The sequence below is a fragment of the Larus michahellis genome, chromosome 3 (assembly GCF_964199755.1).
Source record: "Larus michahellis chromosome 3, bLarMic1.1, whole genome shotgun sequence".
In the NCBI taxonomy this organism is placed as follows: domain Eukaryota; kingdom Metazoa; phylum Chordata; class Aves; order Charadriiformes; family Laridae; genus Larus; species Larus michahellis.
The window spans coordinates 41,401,722-41,420,005 of record NC_133898.1 but is presented as its reverse complement, the minus strand read 5'-3'; the positions used below and the strand labels follow the sequence as shown (position 1 = coordinate 41,420,005).

General features: G+C 36.3%; 1 protein-coding gene across 6 annotated transcripts in view; it reads right to left on the bottom strand.

The window, feature by feature from the left end:
- Positions 1 to 18,284, bottom strand: part of STRN (striatin) — a 66,084-nt gene that overhangs the window by 25,781 nt on the left and 22,019 nt on the right. For all 6 annotated transcript variants that reach the window (XM_074579906.1, XM_074579901.1, XM_074579902.1 and 3 more), the window contains exons 4-7: positions 15,867 to 15,945; positions 13,722 to 13,886; positions 2,291 to 2,426; positions 237 to 372 (exon numbers count right to left, since the gene is read on the bottom strand). In XM_074579906.1, the coding sequence (XP_074436007.1) occupies positions 237 to 372; positions 2,291 to 2,426; positions 13,722 to 13,886; positions 15,867 to 15,945 (516 nt within the window). The remainder of the gene's footprint in view (positions 1 to 236; positions 373 to 2,290; positions 2,427 to 13,721; positions 13,887 to 15,866; positions 15,946 to 18,284) is intronic.

Here is an 18,284-nt window from a genome sequence, read left to right as displayed (position 1 = left end):
TATTAAAGAAAAGGAAAAAAGACAATGACCAAAAGCATAAACCTTGAAGAATCCTTACATTAAAGCAGTATACAGAAAAATGAGAATATTATGTTAAGAGGGCCTCAGTCTGCCAATTATTTACCGCAGGAATACTCGAAAGGTGCTGTGATTGTGAGACAGATCTCAATCATCAATCACAATATATGCTAAGTGCAATGTTTTTTCTCCTGGTACAATCCATTACATTTCCTTACCCCAATCTGTCCCATCTCCTGAACTTCTCGATTCCCCATCACCTTCATCTGAGGTAACCAAAAAGTCAAACTCTTTCAAAGCTTCTTCTGTATCTCTGTCTTCACTGCTGTCAGATAGCACTCTTTTCCTCACAATCTGAAAGGTCAGGAAGGAGAGAAAAAAGCTGAATTAAGTTACACGCACATCTTCATACTGAGCAGTACTGTCTTGTCTTCTATGCAAAATCCTAACAGGAAGTTGCAGAGGAAACATAAAAGCTTACATTAATAAGCAAATCTGGAATAAGCAAATTTCTAAGTCAAAATGAAATCTGTCTCTAAATCTTTCTTCCTGTGTCCACCGATAATCAATCACTTGATAATGAATCTACACTGTTCTAGTCCACTACTGATTTTTTTAATACCAGGTAAGGTACAAACTTTTTCTTAATATAGATTTAAAAAAACCCCAACCAAATAAAAAAAACGCCAACAACAAAAAAAAACCCACACAAAACCCACAAAGTTGTATAAAGGACTTCAGGAAAACCAAACTCATTCTGCTTCTCTAAAAATAGCCTTTTCAACTCTCACTTCTGAAATCACTCTACATGTGTACCAAAAGACAAGTCTAGAAAAAAACAAAACAAAAAACAAAACACAAACAACTGACAAGAGGTAATTTGCTTAAATTTGGCAAAAATCATTCCACCCTGCATGCTTCCTCAGATATTACTGTTATTTAAACACAGTACTTCCATTTTAAACTGCATTTCCCCACCAAATTCAAAAGAAAATTTGGTAAAAAAGACTTACCAAATTTTGGGAAAAGAAAAAAAAAATACATGTTTTAATGAAGGATCTCATCATATGATTTCTGCAGTAAATTTACTTCTCCCTCAATAATCAAAATGTACTATATGCTTTACAGTTATTTGACTAACAGGCAAGTTGATGCCATGATACATGAAACCTGTAGCACAAATTTTACTTCTACAGAAAAAAGCAAAATTACATTTATCACGATATTTTGACTTGGAACCTTGCTAAGGGTCAGTCTGAAAAGACTTCAATACATAAGCCAACATCCCACAGTTCATGAGAATGAATGACTGTCTCCTCTAAATACCATGAACTAATTTCAAAACCTGAAACAATTCTAAACTTCAAGTTTCATTCCTTTGGCACGATTACTGAACATACTGTATTACAGATGATTTTACAGAAGAGTGTCAGACATTTGTTCACAGCCCATGGATGACAGGAACAAGTTTACAAAGATCGTCTTTAAAAACTCTTTAAAACTGATGTTTTTTTAAAACTGATCATAGAAACAACATATCCACCCTAACACTCTTATCTGCTTCAATTGTTAGGAAACACAACTCATAGAATAAATATTAATTTTGAAAAGAGGAGGATAAAATAGAGTACTGATTGTATGTATCTATTTTATGTAATCATATGAGCAAATGATATAGCAAAGTATAGATCATTAGGGATTTTCAGGCATTTGACTGAATAAATCAACAAAAAAAGGTTATTAACCACATGTTAGAGTTTTTCCAGTTATACTTTTTCTTCCTTCCACAACCTGTTTAAGGAGAAATGTGGTATTTCAGTTCTGTACCCTACAAGGATTAACTCCTACATGTCATTTTAAATATCGATAGATTTATATAAATATTCAAGAAACAGTGCATTTTGACATGCAACATTACAAACAAAACCTTCGAACTGAAAATTGTAAAAAAAAGGACATCTGCTACCTTAAAAATTGTATCCAATCTATATAAAAAATACTAGGCAGTACAGAATAGTAGAAAGAATTTTTAAAAATTTTAATCTGTCACTGCAAACTTAAAGCAATAAAGATGGCAAAGCTTAACTTATATGCATGAACTCAGAAATGCATATATAATTCCTCTTATGCACACATGCTTGGACAGACCATCATAAAGATGCATTAACGATTTGCACGTGTACATACACAGTCATAAACTTTGCATATAGGCATCTCATTAATCTCACTTTTTCTGTTCTTCGTAACTTTTTCAATTATTTTTTCCACTCACTGTTGCGGTATCAATGATTGTTTTCTCTCGTCCTTCAATATCTTCTTCATCTTCTTCATCACTGAAATCTGCAGCTGCATTTTCAAGAAACTTGAAGGTCTCTAGCAGAGAGGCAGAGTCAGTCAATTCAGGTTTCCTAAACAACAACAACAACCGCCATCATGAGTCAAAAGAAATCATAACAAAGTCACTTTTGCAATTACCAGTCTGTTCTGTTTTATGATGGCCAACAACACATGAGACTAAAATAAGCCTAGAGGTATAAATGGACTACTACAGGTAAAAACGTTTGTGGACTAAAAACCTAAACATTTTCCTTAAACTATCTTATTAGAACCAACAATTTTTCTTCATCCAGCTGCAATTACCAGGACAAAGATTTCATTTTTTTTATTTTAAAAGCATTTTAAAGCAACATTAATCTGATATGTGCCCCAAAAGCAACATCAGTACTGATATACCATCATTGAAAGCCTCAGCAACAAGGACGTGAGTTACAGCTACTAAGTTGGTCTCCCACATTTACATCAGGGTACAGGAAAATTTTTGCTGCTATCTGATGTTCCTCACCTTCCTGGGAAACATCAAACTAGATCTATCATTCATTAACATGGTAAATTTGCCACTATAAAACAATATAATGGGAAAATATCGATGACTAAATAACGTTTACGTAGACGTTAACATTAAACAAATAAGGAAATGGATGAAGATTGGGTAAAATGACTGCACTGGCACAAATTCAGGCAGTGCCTCAGAACAGGAAGCATAAGGGCTGTCATATTAATAACTGAAGAGGAAGAATCCAAGAAGCAGGACTGTAACCATTATTAAAGCAATACTAAAATTAACAACAGGTACCTATGTGTTTCCTATGTAGAAAAGGCACTTCTTCATAAGCCCCTCAAAGATAAAGTGGTGAAAAAGAATTATTCTGTTTGAATTGTAACGATTACTTCCAGTAAAACCTTGTACATTCTTTATATGACTTTACAGCAGTAAAGACAAGCTTTATTGTTTTCTTACCTTAAATCAGTAGTCTGTTTTTCATAGTTCATCACTAAATGCATGACACCTTGATTTTCACAACCACTGAAACCATAGAAGCCTCTCTCTCTCTCTTTTCAGAATTGGAGCTCTAAATTGTCTTGTACTGTCACCCTGACTACCAGCAAGTGCCTTGCTAATGCTAAATGTTGCTTCTGCTATGACCCACTTCAGAAGGTTCAATCAACTGACAGGCCTATAGAGTCAGGCCTTTTAAACTCCCTGCAGTGTAAACACCTGATTATCCATCCATCACCCACTTATTCCAGTGTTTCTTCATAACACTTTTCGAAGGTTTATTACAGGAAACATCCAAGGGCAAGAACTCCGATGTGTAATAAGGCGTGATAAGCAGCACACTTCCTTCTTTATGCAGTCTCTGCTCAAGCAGTTCTATGCTTACATGAAAACAATTAGCAGGAGTGGCTTCTCTGTAGCCCCAATATGTCTGCATCTCATTAAGAAAATTTGCTATGCTACCCTTTTTTCATTTACTCATCTTTATGACCCAAAAATACCAATAAAGATTTCACTTGCTATTAGAAATTCCACATACACAGCAGTGTACTGTACCATGATATACATGTTTTCATGGTCACTAGTTTTATTGAGAATATTCCTTCCACTTTCCCGTATTTTATCTTAGATAAGAACAATCTCAAACATGCTTCCAATTTGCCTTCCTTCCTGCAGTGTTTTGACCCTCTTGTTTCTATGACAAACCTGACAGCACTTCGCAATATTTTTCTTTTTCCTTAAGTAATCACTACTTCGGCAGACTATAAGACCTCATGGATCCGTAGTAGTAACGTACATTTTCACAGAAATCCTACAGTATTGTTATTTTGCTGTTTCCAATACACAAATCTTTATAAGACAAAACTTGTAATGTGCTTCACTTGACTAACTTCTTGATTTTCAGCAAATTTTGTTTGTCCTGGTCAACTTTTAGTGGACTGAATCATCCAGCCACAATTGTATTTCTGTTTTTTCCTCTGTAATATGCCATGTAAAAATCTGCCATGTAAAACATCATGGCTTCTGTTCTGTATTAGCAACTATCAGACATGCTACAGTAAATAGCAGTGCCTGAACTAATATCAAACAGAATATAAAACTTTAATCAACAGAACTTGTTTTTAAGAGACAGGTATTCTTCTACAAGTATTTGCAGTAATTCATACCTACATTTGGTTCTGCACTCATTTGATCTTAAATCAGGCTCCCTCACACTGAAGTTCAAAGTGACCACCAAGAGAAGGTTATATCTTTTTTTAAGTAACTGGTCTGAATTCAATTATCATATTAATTATTACATACTTTATTGGGCAGGATATATACATAATTGTATATCTCCATTTACACAGGGCAGTAAAAGGCATCTCATGCACTGGAAAACACAGTAGTTTATCATGTATTTCAAAACTCCTGCACAGTACAAAAATGTACAAAGTCAGCATAGTACCACAGAAGATTATTTGTGCTAAGGCACAAATTCCAAGAAAGAATTCATAAAAACAAAAAAAAAAAAGAAAAAGAAGTGACAGAATATTTTAACTATTCAAAAGTTCTACAAGGAAAAGCAGCTTCAAGCTGACAGACAGATTGATTGGCTATATTGTACTCCAACACACTTCAGCAGTCAAATCAAAAGTAACTCAATAATTTATCTATTTTTCATTCTTTAGTAGAACATAAACATAATGTATTTTAGATACTACTGTCAGCATGAACACTTAGGAATACTGTAAAATACACTTAAGGAAATGTCTAGCCTCAGCTAATTTATGTTATGTACTTTGATGGCAGCTTGAAGCTTTCCATCTGTTTAGTTTGTTTCTCTTACGGGGTCATTCACAAAGCAACATAAAAAAGCAGAAACGGTAAAAATATATTCAGAGAAAGGGTAGTATAATTAATTACTTTAAAGTCCATTTTAGAAAAAGAAACACAATTCAACATTTCCAGGGCTTTTGCAGTCTACAATACTTTTTAAAAAAACTAATGGGTGAAGGCAATAGAATGGAGCTCCACAGGCTGGGACTCATGCATGAACAGTACAGTATTACAGGCATGAGTGGGGCAAGACTATGGCAAATTCAGGGCCTGTTGCAAACAAAAGGAGACCAAAAAAACCAACCAAAAAGGTCTCAAATAGGACAATTCCTCTTTACTGGACTGCCTGAATCAAAACATGTATAAGGAAGAACATAATTTTCAAAGTGCAAGGACCTAGGTGTTGCTTTTTCTTTCTTCCCCAGCCATACTGTCTAAAGAAAAACTGCTGGGAGAGAACAAGCCAGAAACTCCAGACAGCAGGAGCAGCTACAGAAACTGCCAAAGCAGAGAGCATAGAGCAACCAGATTTTGGCAGGACTTCCTCAACAACGTGGTCCTCAGCTGCTTGTTCTGAATCTCTTTCCCACTGCTCCTTCCTCAATCATACTCTGCAACAGCACGCTTCCATGGTTTTCTCCCCAGAACCTAACCTTGCCTTCTTTCTTTGAATGATTCATCACAGCCGACTTACCATATCCTTACTGAACCTTAAAAAAAAAAATAAATTAATCTTCTATCAGATACTGTTAACTCTGTGCCTGATATCTTCCTCTCCAGTAGCTTTATCCAATTAGAGAGGAAAGTCTTTGGGGCAGAGAGACTACCTGCTACTTGTGTCTGCACATGATTAAGTCCAACAGGACTAACTGCTTGTCACAATCATAACAAGTAGAGTAAGCAGCGCCAGAAAGTAAAGTACAGTTACATTAATGCTGCTGGGTTTTCAATCTTACTACTAATGGATGGGCAGCACGCAGATTTTGTGAATATTACTCTTGACACAGGGAACTTCTGATCCCCAAAGATAAGACACTTTTTCCTGTTTAAAATACAAAGTTCATGTTACAAATGGGCTGGGGACTGAAATACTTAACTTCCCTTAAAGTTACAGAAACCTGAAATCACATGAATATTTTTCTCCTCAGGAGAGGTTGCCAGAATTTTCTGCAGCTGTGACTGCCCTGAAAATCTCATACTGACTTGTATTTTATAGGCTGTTCTATAACTGGGGTTTGTCTTAACCCTGGGGCCCCTTTAAGACTAAAAATAATAATAATAATCTCTTCCCATGAAATCTAAGAAATATGATTTGTGGATATTCTACGTGTACTATTTAAAGCAACCGTGGCTCTCGCTGGGCCTCAGTGGGCCATACAGACAACTCTTAATTTTCTGCCCTACAGTCACATGGCTCAAGATAAGTATTTTGTGTAAAAATCCAGTCGTCCCTGACATGGAAATATTAGCAGCTTTACAAAATGTATAGTGTTCAATTGGCTCTCAACATTTAATATTCAGGATCTTAACATAAATTCTGCTTCTTACTGAGGGAAAAGTAGAAACCATAACGTACAGGAAAGGTGAAGTCGTTATGTGGAAACTAAAACAGCACATTGATGATACATTTCCTGCTCCCAACACGATCCAGAACATTTCATATTGCAAAGTCACGTTTAATTTAGACTAAAGCCACATAACAGACATGTATTTTCTTTGTAACCAACGCATTCATTATATCTATCATTACTTTCTCCTTTGTTGATAATAACTCTTGGGAGTCCGTGGTCATGTCCAGAGAGATCCTCATAAACTTCTCCCGTGAACTGCCCAACCACGAGGCCATTATTAACTGCCTCGGTCCTACTCACTGCCCCCAAAGGAAAAAGTAGAGGGGTTTTTTTGTTTGTTTGTTTTATCCAAGACATACACAAGTTATCTTAAATAAAACCAGATTTTATTGACAAAATCAGAAGCAGGAAGAAATACCACAGTAAAGTTAAATAAACACAAGTTCAGCTTAGGCTGAGAAATGTTTCTGGGGGCCTGTACAGGAAAAAGCCTGTTGTGACCCAGCATTCAAAGAGCTATTCTAGCATCCTCTTTCTTGAGCCATTTTTATTGGCTCAGTTTTCTCCTATCAAAACGTGCTACTGCAAGGTCATAAGTTTTATTAATTCCCCATAGCATTTAGTTATTGCATGTTTTAGCACAGTCTTTTTGGTGTGGCTAGTTGAGTTCTTTCAAAACTGGACACAATAAATAAATGCATGCAAATTCAAATGTATTCCTTTCTATGAGGGCTGTATTTAAGAACAGTTTGTTAAATCTTCAATACTGCACAAAATCTGTCATAATGCAGCACAGAAAATATCAAACTAATAATTTATAAAACTAGGGAATACTTACAATCATCAAAATTTACACACGAAGAACATGGGGCAGGCTAGACAGTCTGCCACAACCTTTGAAACCTCTTATGAATTCACACCACACAACGTAAGAACCAGTGCAATACATACTACAACTGGTAAGCAACACTTACAAAATGGTTTGGATGTAAATTGGAACCACGAAGGAATGCCATTTAGAAAGGAAAGGCCACTTCTCTTGTCAAATCTATAATCAGATAACTGTAATATGTCAAATAAACAAGACTTTAAAAGAATTAAAATAAAAAATATATTCAATGTTTGAAGAACTGAAGTAACTTTTCTAAGTTATTTCTCCGTTCACCTCCCCTCTCTTTGCTTCACTCTCTCCCACTGCCAACTTCTCTGTCTCTCCCCATTCCTTCTGTACCATGTGTCTTATGCGACGTTTCCAAGAGGCTTCCCTCGAACCCTTAAGCCATAGATCTGTGCCAATTTAATGAAAAGAGTGGCCCATTGGTACTACTTTCTTCACCCAAACCCCCAATTTACCAATTTTTTTTTCCTGCTTCAATTCATCTGTGGAAAGTGTCCAGGTATCTTTGAAATGCCTGTTAGGTCACTGCAAGATAGCGGCAGGGACAAACAGGAAAAAGGTGAAAAAAAACCACCAGTAAAGGGATTAAGGCAAACAGATTTTGGAATTTTTTCTTTTTGCAATTCAGTATTTTAGTTTTGTATGCTATCTTGGGAACCTTTTTCATGGGAGATATTACCTCAGGTTGTTAAATTCAGAGATATTTTCCCAAATAAACCATTTTATAAGCGAGTCAACACACAACATTCATCAGCCAATACGCAGCAGTTTCATTACATGGGTCAGTGTTAATAGGATTTAGAGATGCAAAAAGAGTTATTCAAGGCCTTCTGGTATAGAAAGACGCTTGTTCACTAAAGGGTCAGTTGGAATGATTTGTTGTACATCAGAAAGATACGGTCTTCAAAATGTTTAATTTTAATCTTTGAAAAAATCTTTGGATTTGCTTTCAAGTGTTGAGGTTTGATGCCTTTTTTCTCATGTGGAATACAGGCAGTGGAAGCCACAAGCGGTTCAATAGAGAAAAAACAGGGGCAGTAGATCAGTTTCAGAGAGAGACTGATATATCGTTCAGGATCATTTTTCTTTAAGAAGTGTCTATTTAGATATAGTTGTAATGATCAAAACCTTAACAAGAATTCAGATAATTTATCTATATTGTTTTTATCTATACACATATCCATATATATGAGTATATACATACATGTGCTTGGTATACCCTCATTCCTTTCCAGTTCTACTCCTTTATTATATTTGCTTCCACTCATGTCAACCAGTAGTCAAACATACATCTTCAAGAAGGTAAACTAATTTGACTGTTTAGGTTTCAGTCAATAAGATAAAGCTATTAAATGAGGTAACAAGTAAACCAAAGATACTTAAATACTCTCATGTTTTCAAGGCTACAAGTGACATTTGCAGACAGCTTTCATTTCTGTTTCAGTTTGTTGGGGGAAAAGCACCCATTCCTCTCACTGCAGGTGTTAAGAATGTCAACGATTATTATAAAGTTATTATTTTAGTATCTATTTTTGAGTCCAGTCATGCCAAGTGGTACTTATCTTTTGTAATGCAAGTGAGCTGATATGAAGAAACTGAAAACAGATTCCCTTTTAAATTCCATGAAAAAAGTGGAAACAGGTCTATATCTATCTCAGGTTATCATATTAACATTTCATTTATGGAATCAAAATCTTCCAGGGTGCATTCAAAATCCACATGATGTCTTGAGTGCTAAAGTTTTCAAGAGGATCTGTACATTAGCAAATAAATAGGCAATGTAAGAATACAAGTTTGGCCACAGATGTAGCAGCTAGTAATAGATAACAGACAAACTATTTAATGTAACAGCAAGAAAAGAAACTGATTTGGCTTTAAGAGACTTTCAGACAACAGTAGTTTGTTCATCACTGTACCAAAAGAAGAAAAAAACAAATATATGTGGGGAGTTCTCTGATGTAGCTGCAACTCTTTAAGATATAAAAAAACATAAGCAGAGGGGTATAAGGGACAAGATGACAATTTTCTAAAATAACTGGAGCCTAAGAGAATACAACTTACATATTGTCTGCTCCAAATAAATATTATTGTCTTAAGTATTTGCACTACAGTCACTATTGCAGGCTTCTACATACCAAAGTAAACAGCATCAACTTCACAATAATCACCCCAAACATTCTCACCAGCCTTTCCCATAAAAAGGCTTGACTTACTGTTGATATTACTGCACTGAGTGTCCAAACCCTGGCTGTTGAAGTAGGTATAACCGGTGTAAAAGACAACAAGGTACAACTGGTATAACAGACAAATTCTGGTATAACAGACAACTCATTAAAATTTGTAAAAGATGTACTGAGGTGAGCTGAGGAGGAATATCCTCCCTACCCACCACATCCCTGGGGTCAGAGCAAAAATGCCAGGGCAACAATGAAGGAGGCTGAGCAGCAGCAACAATCACTATACACAGATTAATGGGCTCAGAGAAAAAACATGCTAACAATCAGACTGCGCTGACAAGTACTGAAATTTCTTTGCTTTGTTATCCAACACTTTGATTTCACCGAGGAAGTATTGGTTGATTACCAATAAACAACAGTCAAAACATAAAGGAAGTTTTGTTTCCCATTTCCATTACACCCTCTCTCCTCCCTAAGAGGTAACCATATGGCAGCATAAAAGCAAATACCATTTTTTACTTTCCTTGGGATTTATCACATGAGTGTTCAGTTGTACAGAAAGCAGTTTAGCTAATCTGTTTTTTCTGCAATTTACATTGCTATATGGAGAAACCTTTAAGGAAATTTAAAGCTAATATGCCTTCCATTTTCCTGTTCCTGAAATGCATCATTGTGTCCATTTTCCTTTTGTTTTTCACTGTGTCATTTTACCCTCTGTTGTATGTTATTCTTCATCATTCACCCTCATTCTTTCCAAACTCCTATTGATTTGTCTTCATTGTTTCTCATCCACAAGCTTTCTCTTTCTTCAATCCCCCTGCTCTGCTTCTCACATTCTTTCTTCCATGTAAATATTTTTATAAAAATCAGACTTAAAATCTGCAGTCTCAGCTGGATCCACAATATTATGCAGTTCTTCCAAGATCAAACAAATCAAGTGTTCTATGAGCTATGTTTTCTCACTTTAACAGAGATATTCCTTGTTAGATGAGATTCATTTCCATGCATTACATTTTGTCCAGCACTCTGCTCTTCAAGTATAACTACAACATCTTCAGGTTGACCACTAGCCTCAGACATGCTAGCAGATATGTGATATTTATGTTCATTAAATGTTTTGAACTACAAAATTTCCCAAACTGCATTGGTTTAAGGAGTTCACAGGCTTCTGTGGTGACAGCAAAGCTTTCTCCTACAAAGAGTCTCACTGTATCCATACAGACAGAGAGCATCTTCATCTGCATTTTAGTTTGCAACTGTCTCTATGTCCGGTGGTCCTGGCAAACACACACCCATGTCCTTAATCTTCCTGGGATTGCAGCAATTTTTTGGTCGATTTCTTGTTCTTCCAGTCTCTCACTGTAAGTTTCCTCCACTACTACTACCAAACTGCAGGCGCTTCTTCATCGCGCTCCTTCCAACCGTACAAGCTTGCTGTGGCCCTGATTCTCTTCTCACTTTACACACACACTAGGAAGAACAAGAGGCTGCTAAAAGAACTGCCAATCTTCTCACCCTCCTGGTAAGCTGCCTAGCACTGGTGAAGTTGCTTCAGAAAGCGCCCCTACCTCAACACTGAGACAGAATTAAGCTAGTTGAGCCACCTAGACTTTTCCCAGTCCTGCCAAACAGGTAGAAAAACATTGAATTAAGTTTCCAAACACTCAGTAAGAATTCCAATGGGGATCAGGAGCAAGTTCCATGTGCCTTAAATCTTCATTACCTATTCAATACCAATAGTCTTCAAAAAGAAGCTATTCTATACATACAATGCTGACAATAGATGAGGCAGGGAACAGGTAAGTATGAGCTAAATCAAGAACCACATCTCATTTCTGACTTCCATCTGCCATAAAGCTGCACTTTGAAATCTCAGAGGCAAGCGATGATGCAGTTGGGAGGAGGTGAACAGTGCCACATGCCACAGAAACAGTGAGGTGTAACATTTTACAGTATCTAGTAGCACAGGATGAAAATGCTGTTAAATAACAGGCAGTCTCTGCCAGGAAGAAAGCCACAGAATGCCTCCTGCACGGAAAATTGAAAGAGATGGTATGAAAGAGAACTTGAAACACCCAGAAGAATCGCAGCATTGCAAGCTAGCCCTGTACTCAGATTGACTAAGGAATTTTAGTAAAATCCCAACTTTTGCCTCTCAGTGAGGGAGATCTCAGCTGACATCCACAAACTCAAAAATCGCCCACGAAGACTGGCGTGGCTATGTTGAACAAGATCCCTGGAAAATTCTTTCACCCTGGAGTCACCTCTCGCGCACCATGTATCATAACACTCCCCTAAGCTTTTTAATACAGTCTGCCATCTTATCCATCACAAGTGAGACAAAAACAGTTTCTCAAAGTGTGCGGCCTGACCAGCCTTGCAGCTGACAAGCTCACAGAGACACAATGGAAGGGAACACATTTTTCTCCATCAGTGAATATCCTCAGCCACAGGGTAGACTACAAAGTGTTAAACCTAGTAACAGATCTACCCAGAAGGCAAGTAGATAGGAAAGAAATGTAAATGTATCTGAAACTGCTATATCAAAACCCACTGTCCAACCATTTCATCCCTCAAATCAACTACCTTACGTCCATCTGTTTCAAAACTGAAGTAAACACATTTAAATGAATCTTAAAGTGTAAGAAGAGAAGCTTTATTTACTCACTTTCCCTGAGAAGAAGTGACTCCCTTCACCAGAAATTGAACTAAAATTGTTATTGTAATCTATCAAGCATTCCTTGTTCTTCAAAAACAAAGCTGCTGTACATAAATGGCATGGATTGTCCACTATGTAGCAGCACAATATATTTTAGTAGCTTGCGGGTTTTCTCATACATTCAAATTTTCCACCTCACAGCATTAAATTTAATTACATAACAATGAACCTCTGCCCTTATGTAACTTGTTGGCCTGAAGTTGCTGCAGCTATCTGCTGGGTATAATGAAATTTTACAAATACTTTTTAACAGACAGAATGTGTCGTATAACAGCATTAGACCTTAGAAAATAAAAGGTCTTCAATTTTGCCACATCAGTATAAAAAAGGAAAAAAGATGGAGAATCATTGAGGAAAGCTGTGCTCACTGATACAGCATGAACTACTGGGGACAGCTACCTCACCTACTGTTCAGACAAACAATTCTGCATAATTTTCATTATTTTTCAAGTTTTGCAACTACAATATCTTAAACAAGAACAAGCATTGTTTTCCTGAAGCCCTTACAGTTAAGCTTCAAATTGAATTTATTTTTTTTTTTAAACTCTGCATGGAAAAGAGAAGAAAATGGAAAAAAGCCTCCTATGTTTTCAACATTACTTAAAAGGAAAAGCAAGCACTACAAGTTTTTACTCTCCTTGACTGACTTTTCATAGTATTAGAAATACTGAAAGACAGAAACGAATACCTTACATCGCAGTCACATTTACATATATCTATCCATTAGTGGAAAATCAAAAAACTTACAGGAATCAGAATGTAACAAGTGACTCTGTTTTTCAGATCCAGTCAGAAAAATCCTGTACCTCATATAGGTTATCATGTCATAGTCAGCACAGACCAGAAAAGCAAAGCCCATAATCAATACAGTAAAGTTTCCAGCAATACAAATAAACCGTTAACTTGAAACAAAGCTGACCTCTAACCACTTAGCAATCGTATCCCAAAGAGGCTTGATTTGACTTTGTGCTGGCATCCAATTGAAAAAAAACATATGGTGCTTTTAAGCTGTGAATCTTAAGAGTTATTTCCGTACTTATTGGTTACTGTAATAAAATTAGTTAAAATTGCTCTAATCTCCAACTAGGGAAAAAGTCCTGAAATATTCTCAGTAAATGAAAATTTGTTCTATACCATTAAGGGCATTTATGCAGAAAGTTAATATTGTCATCCTGATGCTTACCCAATCATTGCGTTTTCTTTAATCTGACCCTCTGTGCCATTTACCATTGGCTCTTGATTTCTGTTTTCCTTCTCTGAAGCATCACTTGAGAGGCCCAATAAAGCTCGTACTCGCTTTGACTTCACATCCAATATCGTGTCGGTGTAGCCCACTTCTTGTAGATACCTGTAGGAACCGAACTCATGCTAATCTTCCATGCACATCTCACTTAATTCAAAACAGTAAATGAAAACTTCTCCCTAAACCCATCTGCAACCCCTTAGCTTAGCAAAGTATGGTACTGTGCTAATGAAACATGCTTATAAATCATCCTGTACCAGCTGCAGAGGGATCGCCTCTTGCAGTACCAGCCTCTACAGTCACTGAGGGGAAAAAAAAAAAAAAAATAGCCTAGCAGTCAGAGGTTTTACAATACGTTATTCATTCATTTACTAAAATGGATGGAAAAGCACTTTCTGTTAAAATATTTACAACTGGCTTATAAAAATCACCATAGTTGCATGTACAACATGGCCATTTTATTATTCAACACATGGAAACTACACATGAAGCCTTACAAGAAGTATCAGATATGTTCCTTATGTAAGCATTATTAGAAGCCTAGAAAACAGGAGGAGTAAAAACAAATTCTGTAGCTACTAGCAAGAGCTGTTATTTGTAATGCACTACATTTGATAAAATCTTTGTCTTGCCTTTTCCTTATTCTGCAATGGGTCTGCAAAATACAAATTTGTCTTGCATATGATGACTAGGCAGCAAGAATCCTGGACTAGCTTGTATGAAAGCCTCAAAGTCTAAAGTTGGCTCTTTCTTCAATATGCCATATTGCCTTTGGGGGAAACAGGGGGGAAATAATGATTTAAAAAAAAAAAAGTCAAAATTGGACTCTCTCCTTTTCTCTAGAATACAAAGTTAATAGCACCGTCTTCTCAGGAGCACTGGATTGATTAAACGGTCAATATTCTAGAGGACTCTAAAGAGGGGAAATGCTCTTTTACAAGAACATCTGTTACAAATCAAGGACACGCACTCTTCCAGCAAGAACATTCTCCTCCAATTATTTAACATAACCACATCAGGAGAGAAGTGCTGATTGTTAGCTATATAAAAATGAAACAAGTCACCTGTACAAAACAGAGTCCATCAGTAATACGCACTCTGTATTCAGCACTGTGTCACCTACTTACAAACTGCACTGAGGAGGAATGACTGGTCTTCAAAATCACTGATGCAAGTCAAGACTTTATTTTTGCATGTATTCAACACACATGCAAAGATTTGAGCTTTTGCAAAAGAGAGGCATGTACAAGTCATCCAACAGATAAATTTAAATTTTGTATAATTCCCTGGGAAAAGGTCCTTTAACATAAGCTCCAGAATGTCCTTACTGTCTCTCTCCCCCCTCATTTAATCCTCTGTAACAAACCAAAAAAAACTAGAAGGCAAAAGTTTTGCTAGCTGATTAGAAGACCTTAGAATCTAACTATCAGCATACAGGATTATGTAAATGCACAAAAAAACAGATAGAGACAATCTGATGAGAGGTCTTTAAAAGACCTCTTCAGTTTAAATCAAGGCAAAAAACCCACACAAAAGTGTGACCAAATATCTTGGAAATCTTGGAAATTAACTCATTATGACCACAATTCAAAAACTAATTTAGATTAACAGACATTCCCTTCATTGAGATGAACTGAGAATTAGAAAATTTCTAGTCTAACCTTCTGGATATTAGTCTTTTCTGCACCTCGAGCAGGCCAAAATAAGTCATCCCTCTCCAACACCAGTTATTTTTATTTTACATAGCTCTTAACAGAATTACTTGTGTGTTGTTTTTTAATTGCAAAAAGAATTGCAAAGCGTCATGACCCACTGTTTTCCCAGGCAGATTGTTTTATTATACTCGGTGAAAGAAAAGCAAAGGAGATGCAGTGTTTGTGACTTGACAAGGCTTCTCATCTGAAATACTAACATTTTTCAGAAACCTAGGAAAAGTATGCCAGAAGTTGAATGAACTTCATCACACACACTAACTTTTTTTGAAAGAAAATCTAACACAAAAAAATCAAATACCACTACCACCACATTTCATTACCAGATTCTCTCCCTTGCATTCATTATTAGAGTTCTTTTTTCAACACTTACTGTCTTAGCAGCTGTCGTCCTTGTTTCCATATTAGCTGACTGTTCTGTTGTGGCTGAATCTCTGTCTCATTCCCTTCATCTGGAAAAGATTATTTCATTACAACCTTTTTTTTTTTTTCCTTTTTCTTAAAATGATTAGGAATGGTTTAATAACAAAATAAAAGATTCAAAGTGCCAATAATCAACCAAGAGTGAAACAAATGCACATAGCACATAACTGAAGTACTACATACACATAAAGATTGTCAAGTACATCCTACTGTATGAGAACAAGATCCACTAGTCATCAGTGCCTTCCCTTTTGTTCTCACATTCAAAAGCCCCGTCTTATTCCTTTTTCTTTAAGGGAACATAAACAATCTGGAGTAACATTTTTGCACTAATCTTCCAATATAACTGCTACTCATAATTTAAGTTTGAATACAAACATCTTAAACTGCTAACAATATCAAATGCAACTGCAGCATGTCTATTTACAATTTACTGTCTCACCAATTTCCTTAATATCTGACTGTTCAACATAAACCTAATAGACCTACTCATATCAACTTTAAATTCATCCCTATTTGTATTAGTTCAGTGAAAGGAAAAAAAAAAAGAATACAACAGGGGTTGTTTGTTTATTTTTCAACCTGAAAAGCCATTGAAAAACTTTCACCACATTTTCCGCAACCATAAGTTTGTATCCAAACGGTACTGCTCCAGGAAAATCCACAAAAAATTATGTGGCTGTTCTGGTGAGAAACCTATCTGAACGCTGGCAACCAACAGTTACACATTTATTCCATATATAGCTTCATACTACATGATGGTGGGATTTTTTTTTCCCCTCCTTCAGGAGATACACAAGGATATGCTTCCCAACATAAAAGATCTTGGTTTAGTATCTATGAAAGCGTGTACAACAGTTGAAACCCTTGTGGCCCAAACACTAAAGCATTAACAATCTTCTTGTGTAAACAAAAATTAAGAACCAGAAAAACCTGGGGTATAATCCTATGAGTAACTTGATATGCAATGTGGGAAAGCTATTGTCCTTATCAGGAAGTCATTTACCTTTAAACAACTGAATTAACACTGCGCACAAAAAACACACCACCCACCCAAAGAAGCTATCAAAGACTAATCAGAATTCACATGCAAGGACAGCCATATGAATTTTATCCATCACAAATTCACAAATCCACTTAATAGCAACTGTAGGAAATAATCAATTGCACAATGATTTTTCTGATGACAACTGAACACAGCTGGACGCAACGCACAACTACCAAAGCTCAATTTGTGAGAATTAAAACGTGACTGAGGTAAATCTGCCTGAAAATTAAAAAAAAAAGAAAAAAAAAAGCAAAACCCCTTCTGAAGGCACTATTAAGTACCTCTACAGACAAGAATTCTTTTTTGCTTAGTCTCCTCAAAACTGATGACCACTAGCAATAACAGCTGTTTACAGATGAGAATGAAAGGACTTGCATTATGAGCAAATAATAGCAGAAGATATCACAAGCAGTAAAAAAAACAAACAAACAATAAAAAAAAAGGCATCCCTTTATCAGGAGACTGAACTCTTTCTGCTGAATTGTAATACTGACTCCCCAAAAGATCATAAAGAAAACAAAAAACAAGGACCCATTTGGAACAACTACTAGAAACCCACACTTTTTCATGACTGGGCAGGAAAAACAGGGGCCGGTGGTGAGGGGTGAGGAAAGACATGGACATACAAGTAAGTATCTATCAAAGACAATTCCAAAGGAGCATGATCACAAAGTTTCTATCTTAAATGTGCATCTTTCGTCAGTCCAGATTTAATGTAGAACAAAAGTGTACATTTCTGACAGCTACGTACATAGAATGCAATGGGATAAATCAGGATAATGAAGTTTTAACCAAGGTAATTCCACTACTGTTCACTTTGCAGAAGTAACACACTGGCTACGGCTCTACTGGCCAAGCCAGGCCTTGCACTACATTTCTCAGCTGGAAACTGGAGGAACACGCTATAGCTGCATCCTGAGAAATTACAAAACTCAAGGATGTCTAGGATCTTGGTATGATCAGGACAAAGTTTTCTAGTGGTCCAGATACAGATTGGGGTCTTCCACTTAGTTACACCAAATTAAACTATTCCTTTAGTTAAGGAAATAACCTCGATAATAACGTGAAATAAAGTTTCCCAAGAATTCACTATATCTTGGACAAGAAAAGACTGGTGTAAAGTTTCATCTGTTGGCCTGGGGTTGGATTTTTTGTTTGCTTGGGGTTTTTTAATGACCTTCTGAATCCAATGAGATAAGAATTAACCATGACAGTAAACGAGACCATCCCTTCCATAAACCAAGTGACAGAGCTAAGGTCTGCAGACTTGCTATATTCTTCCTCTATGTACAGATGGTTCTAGTTTCGTTGCAGTAGTAG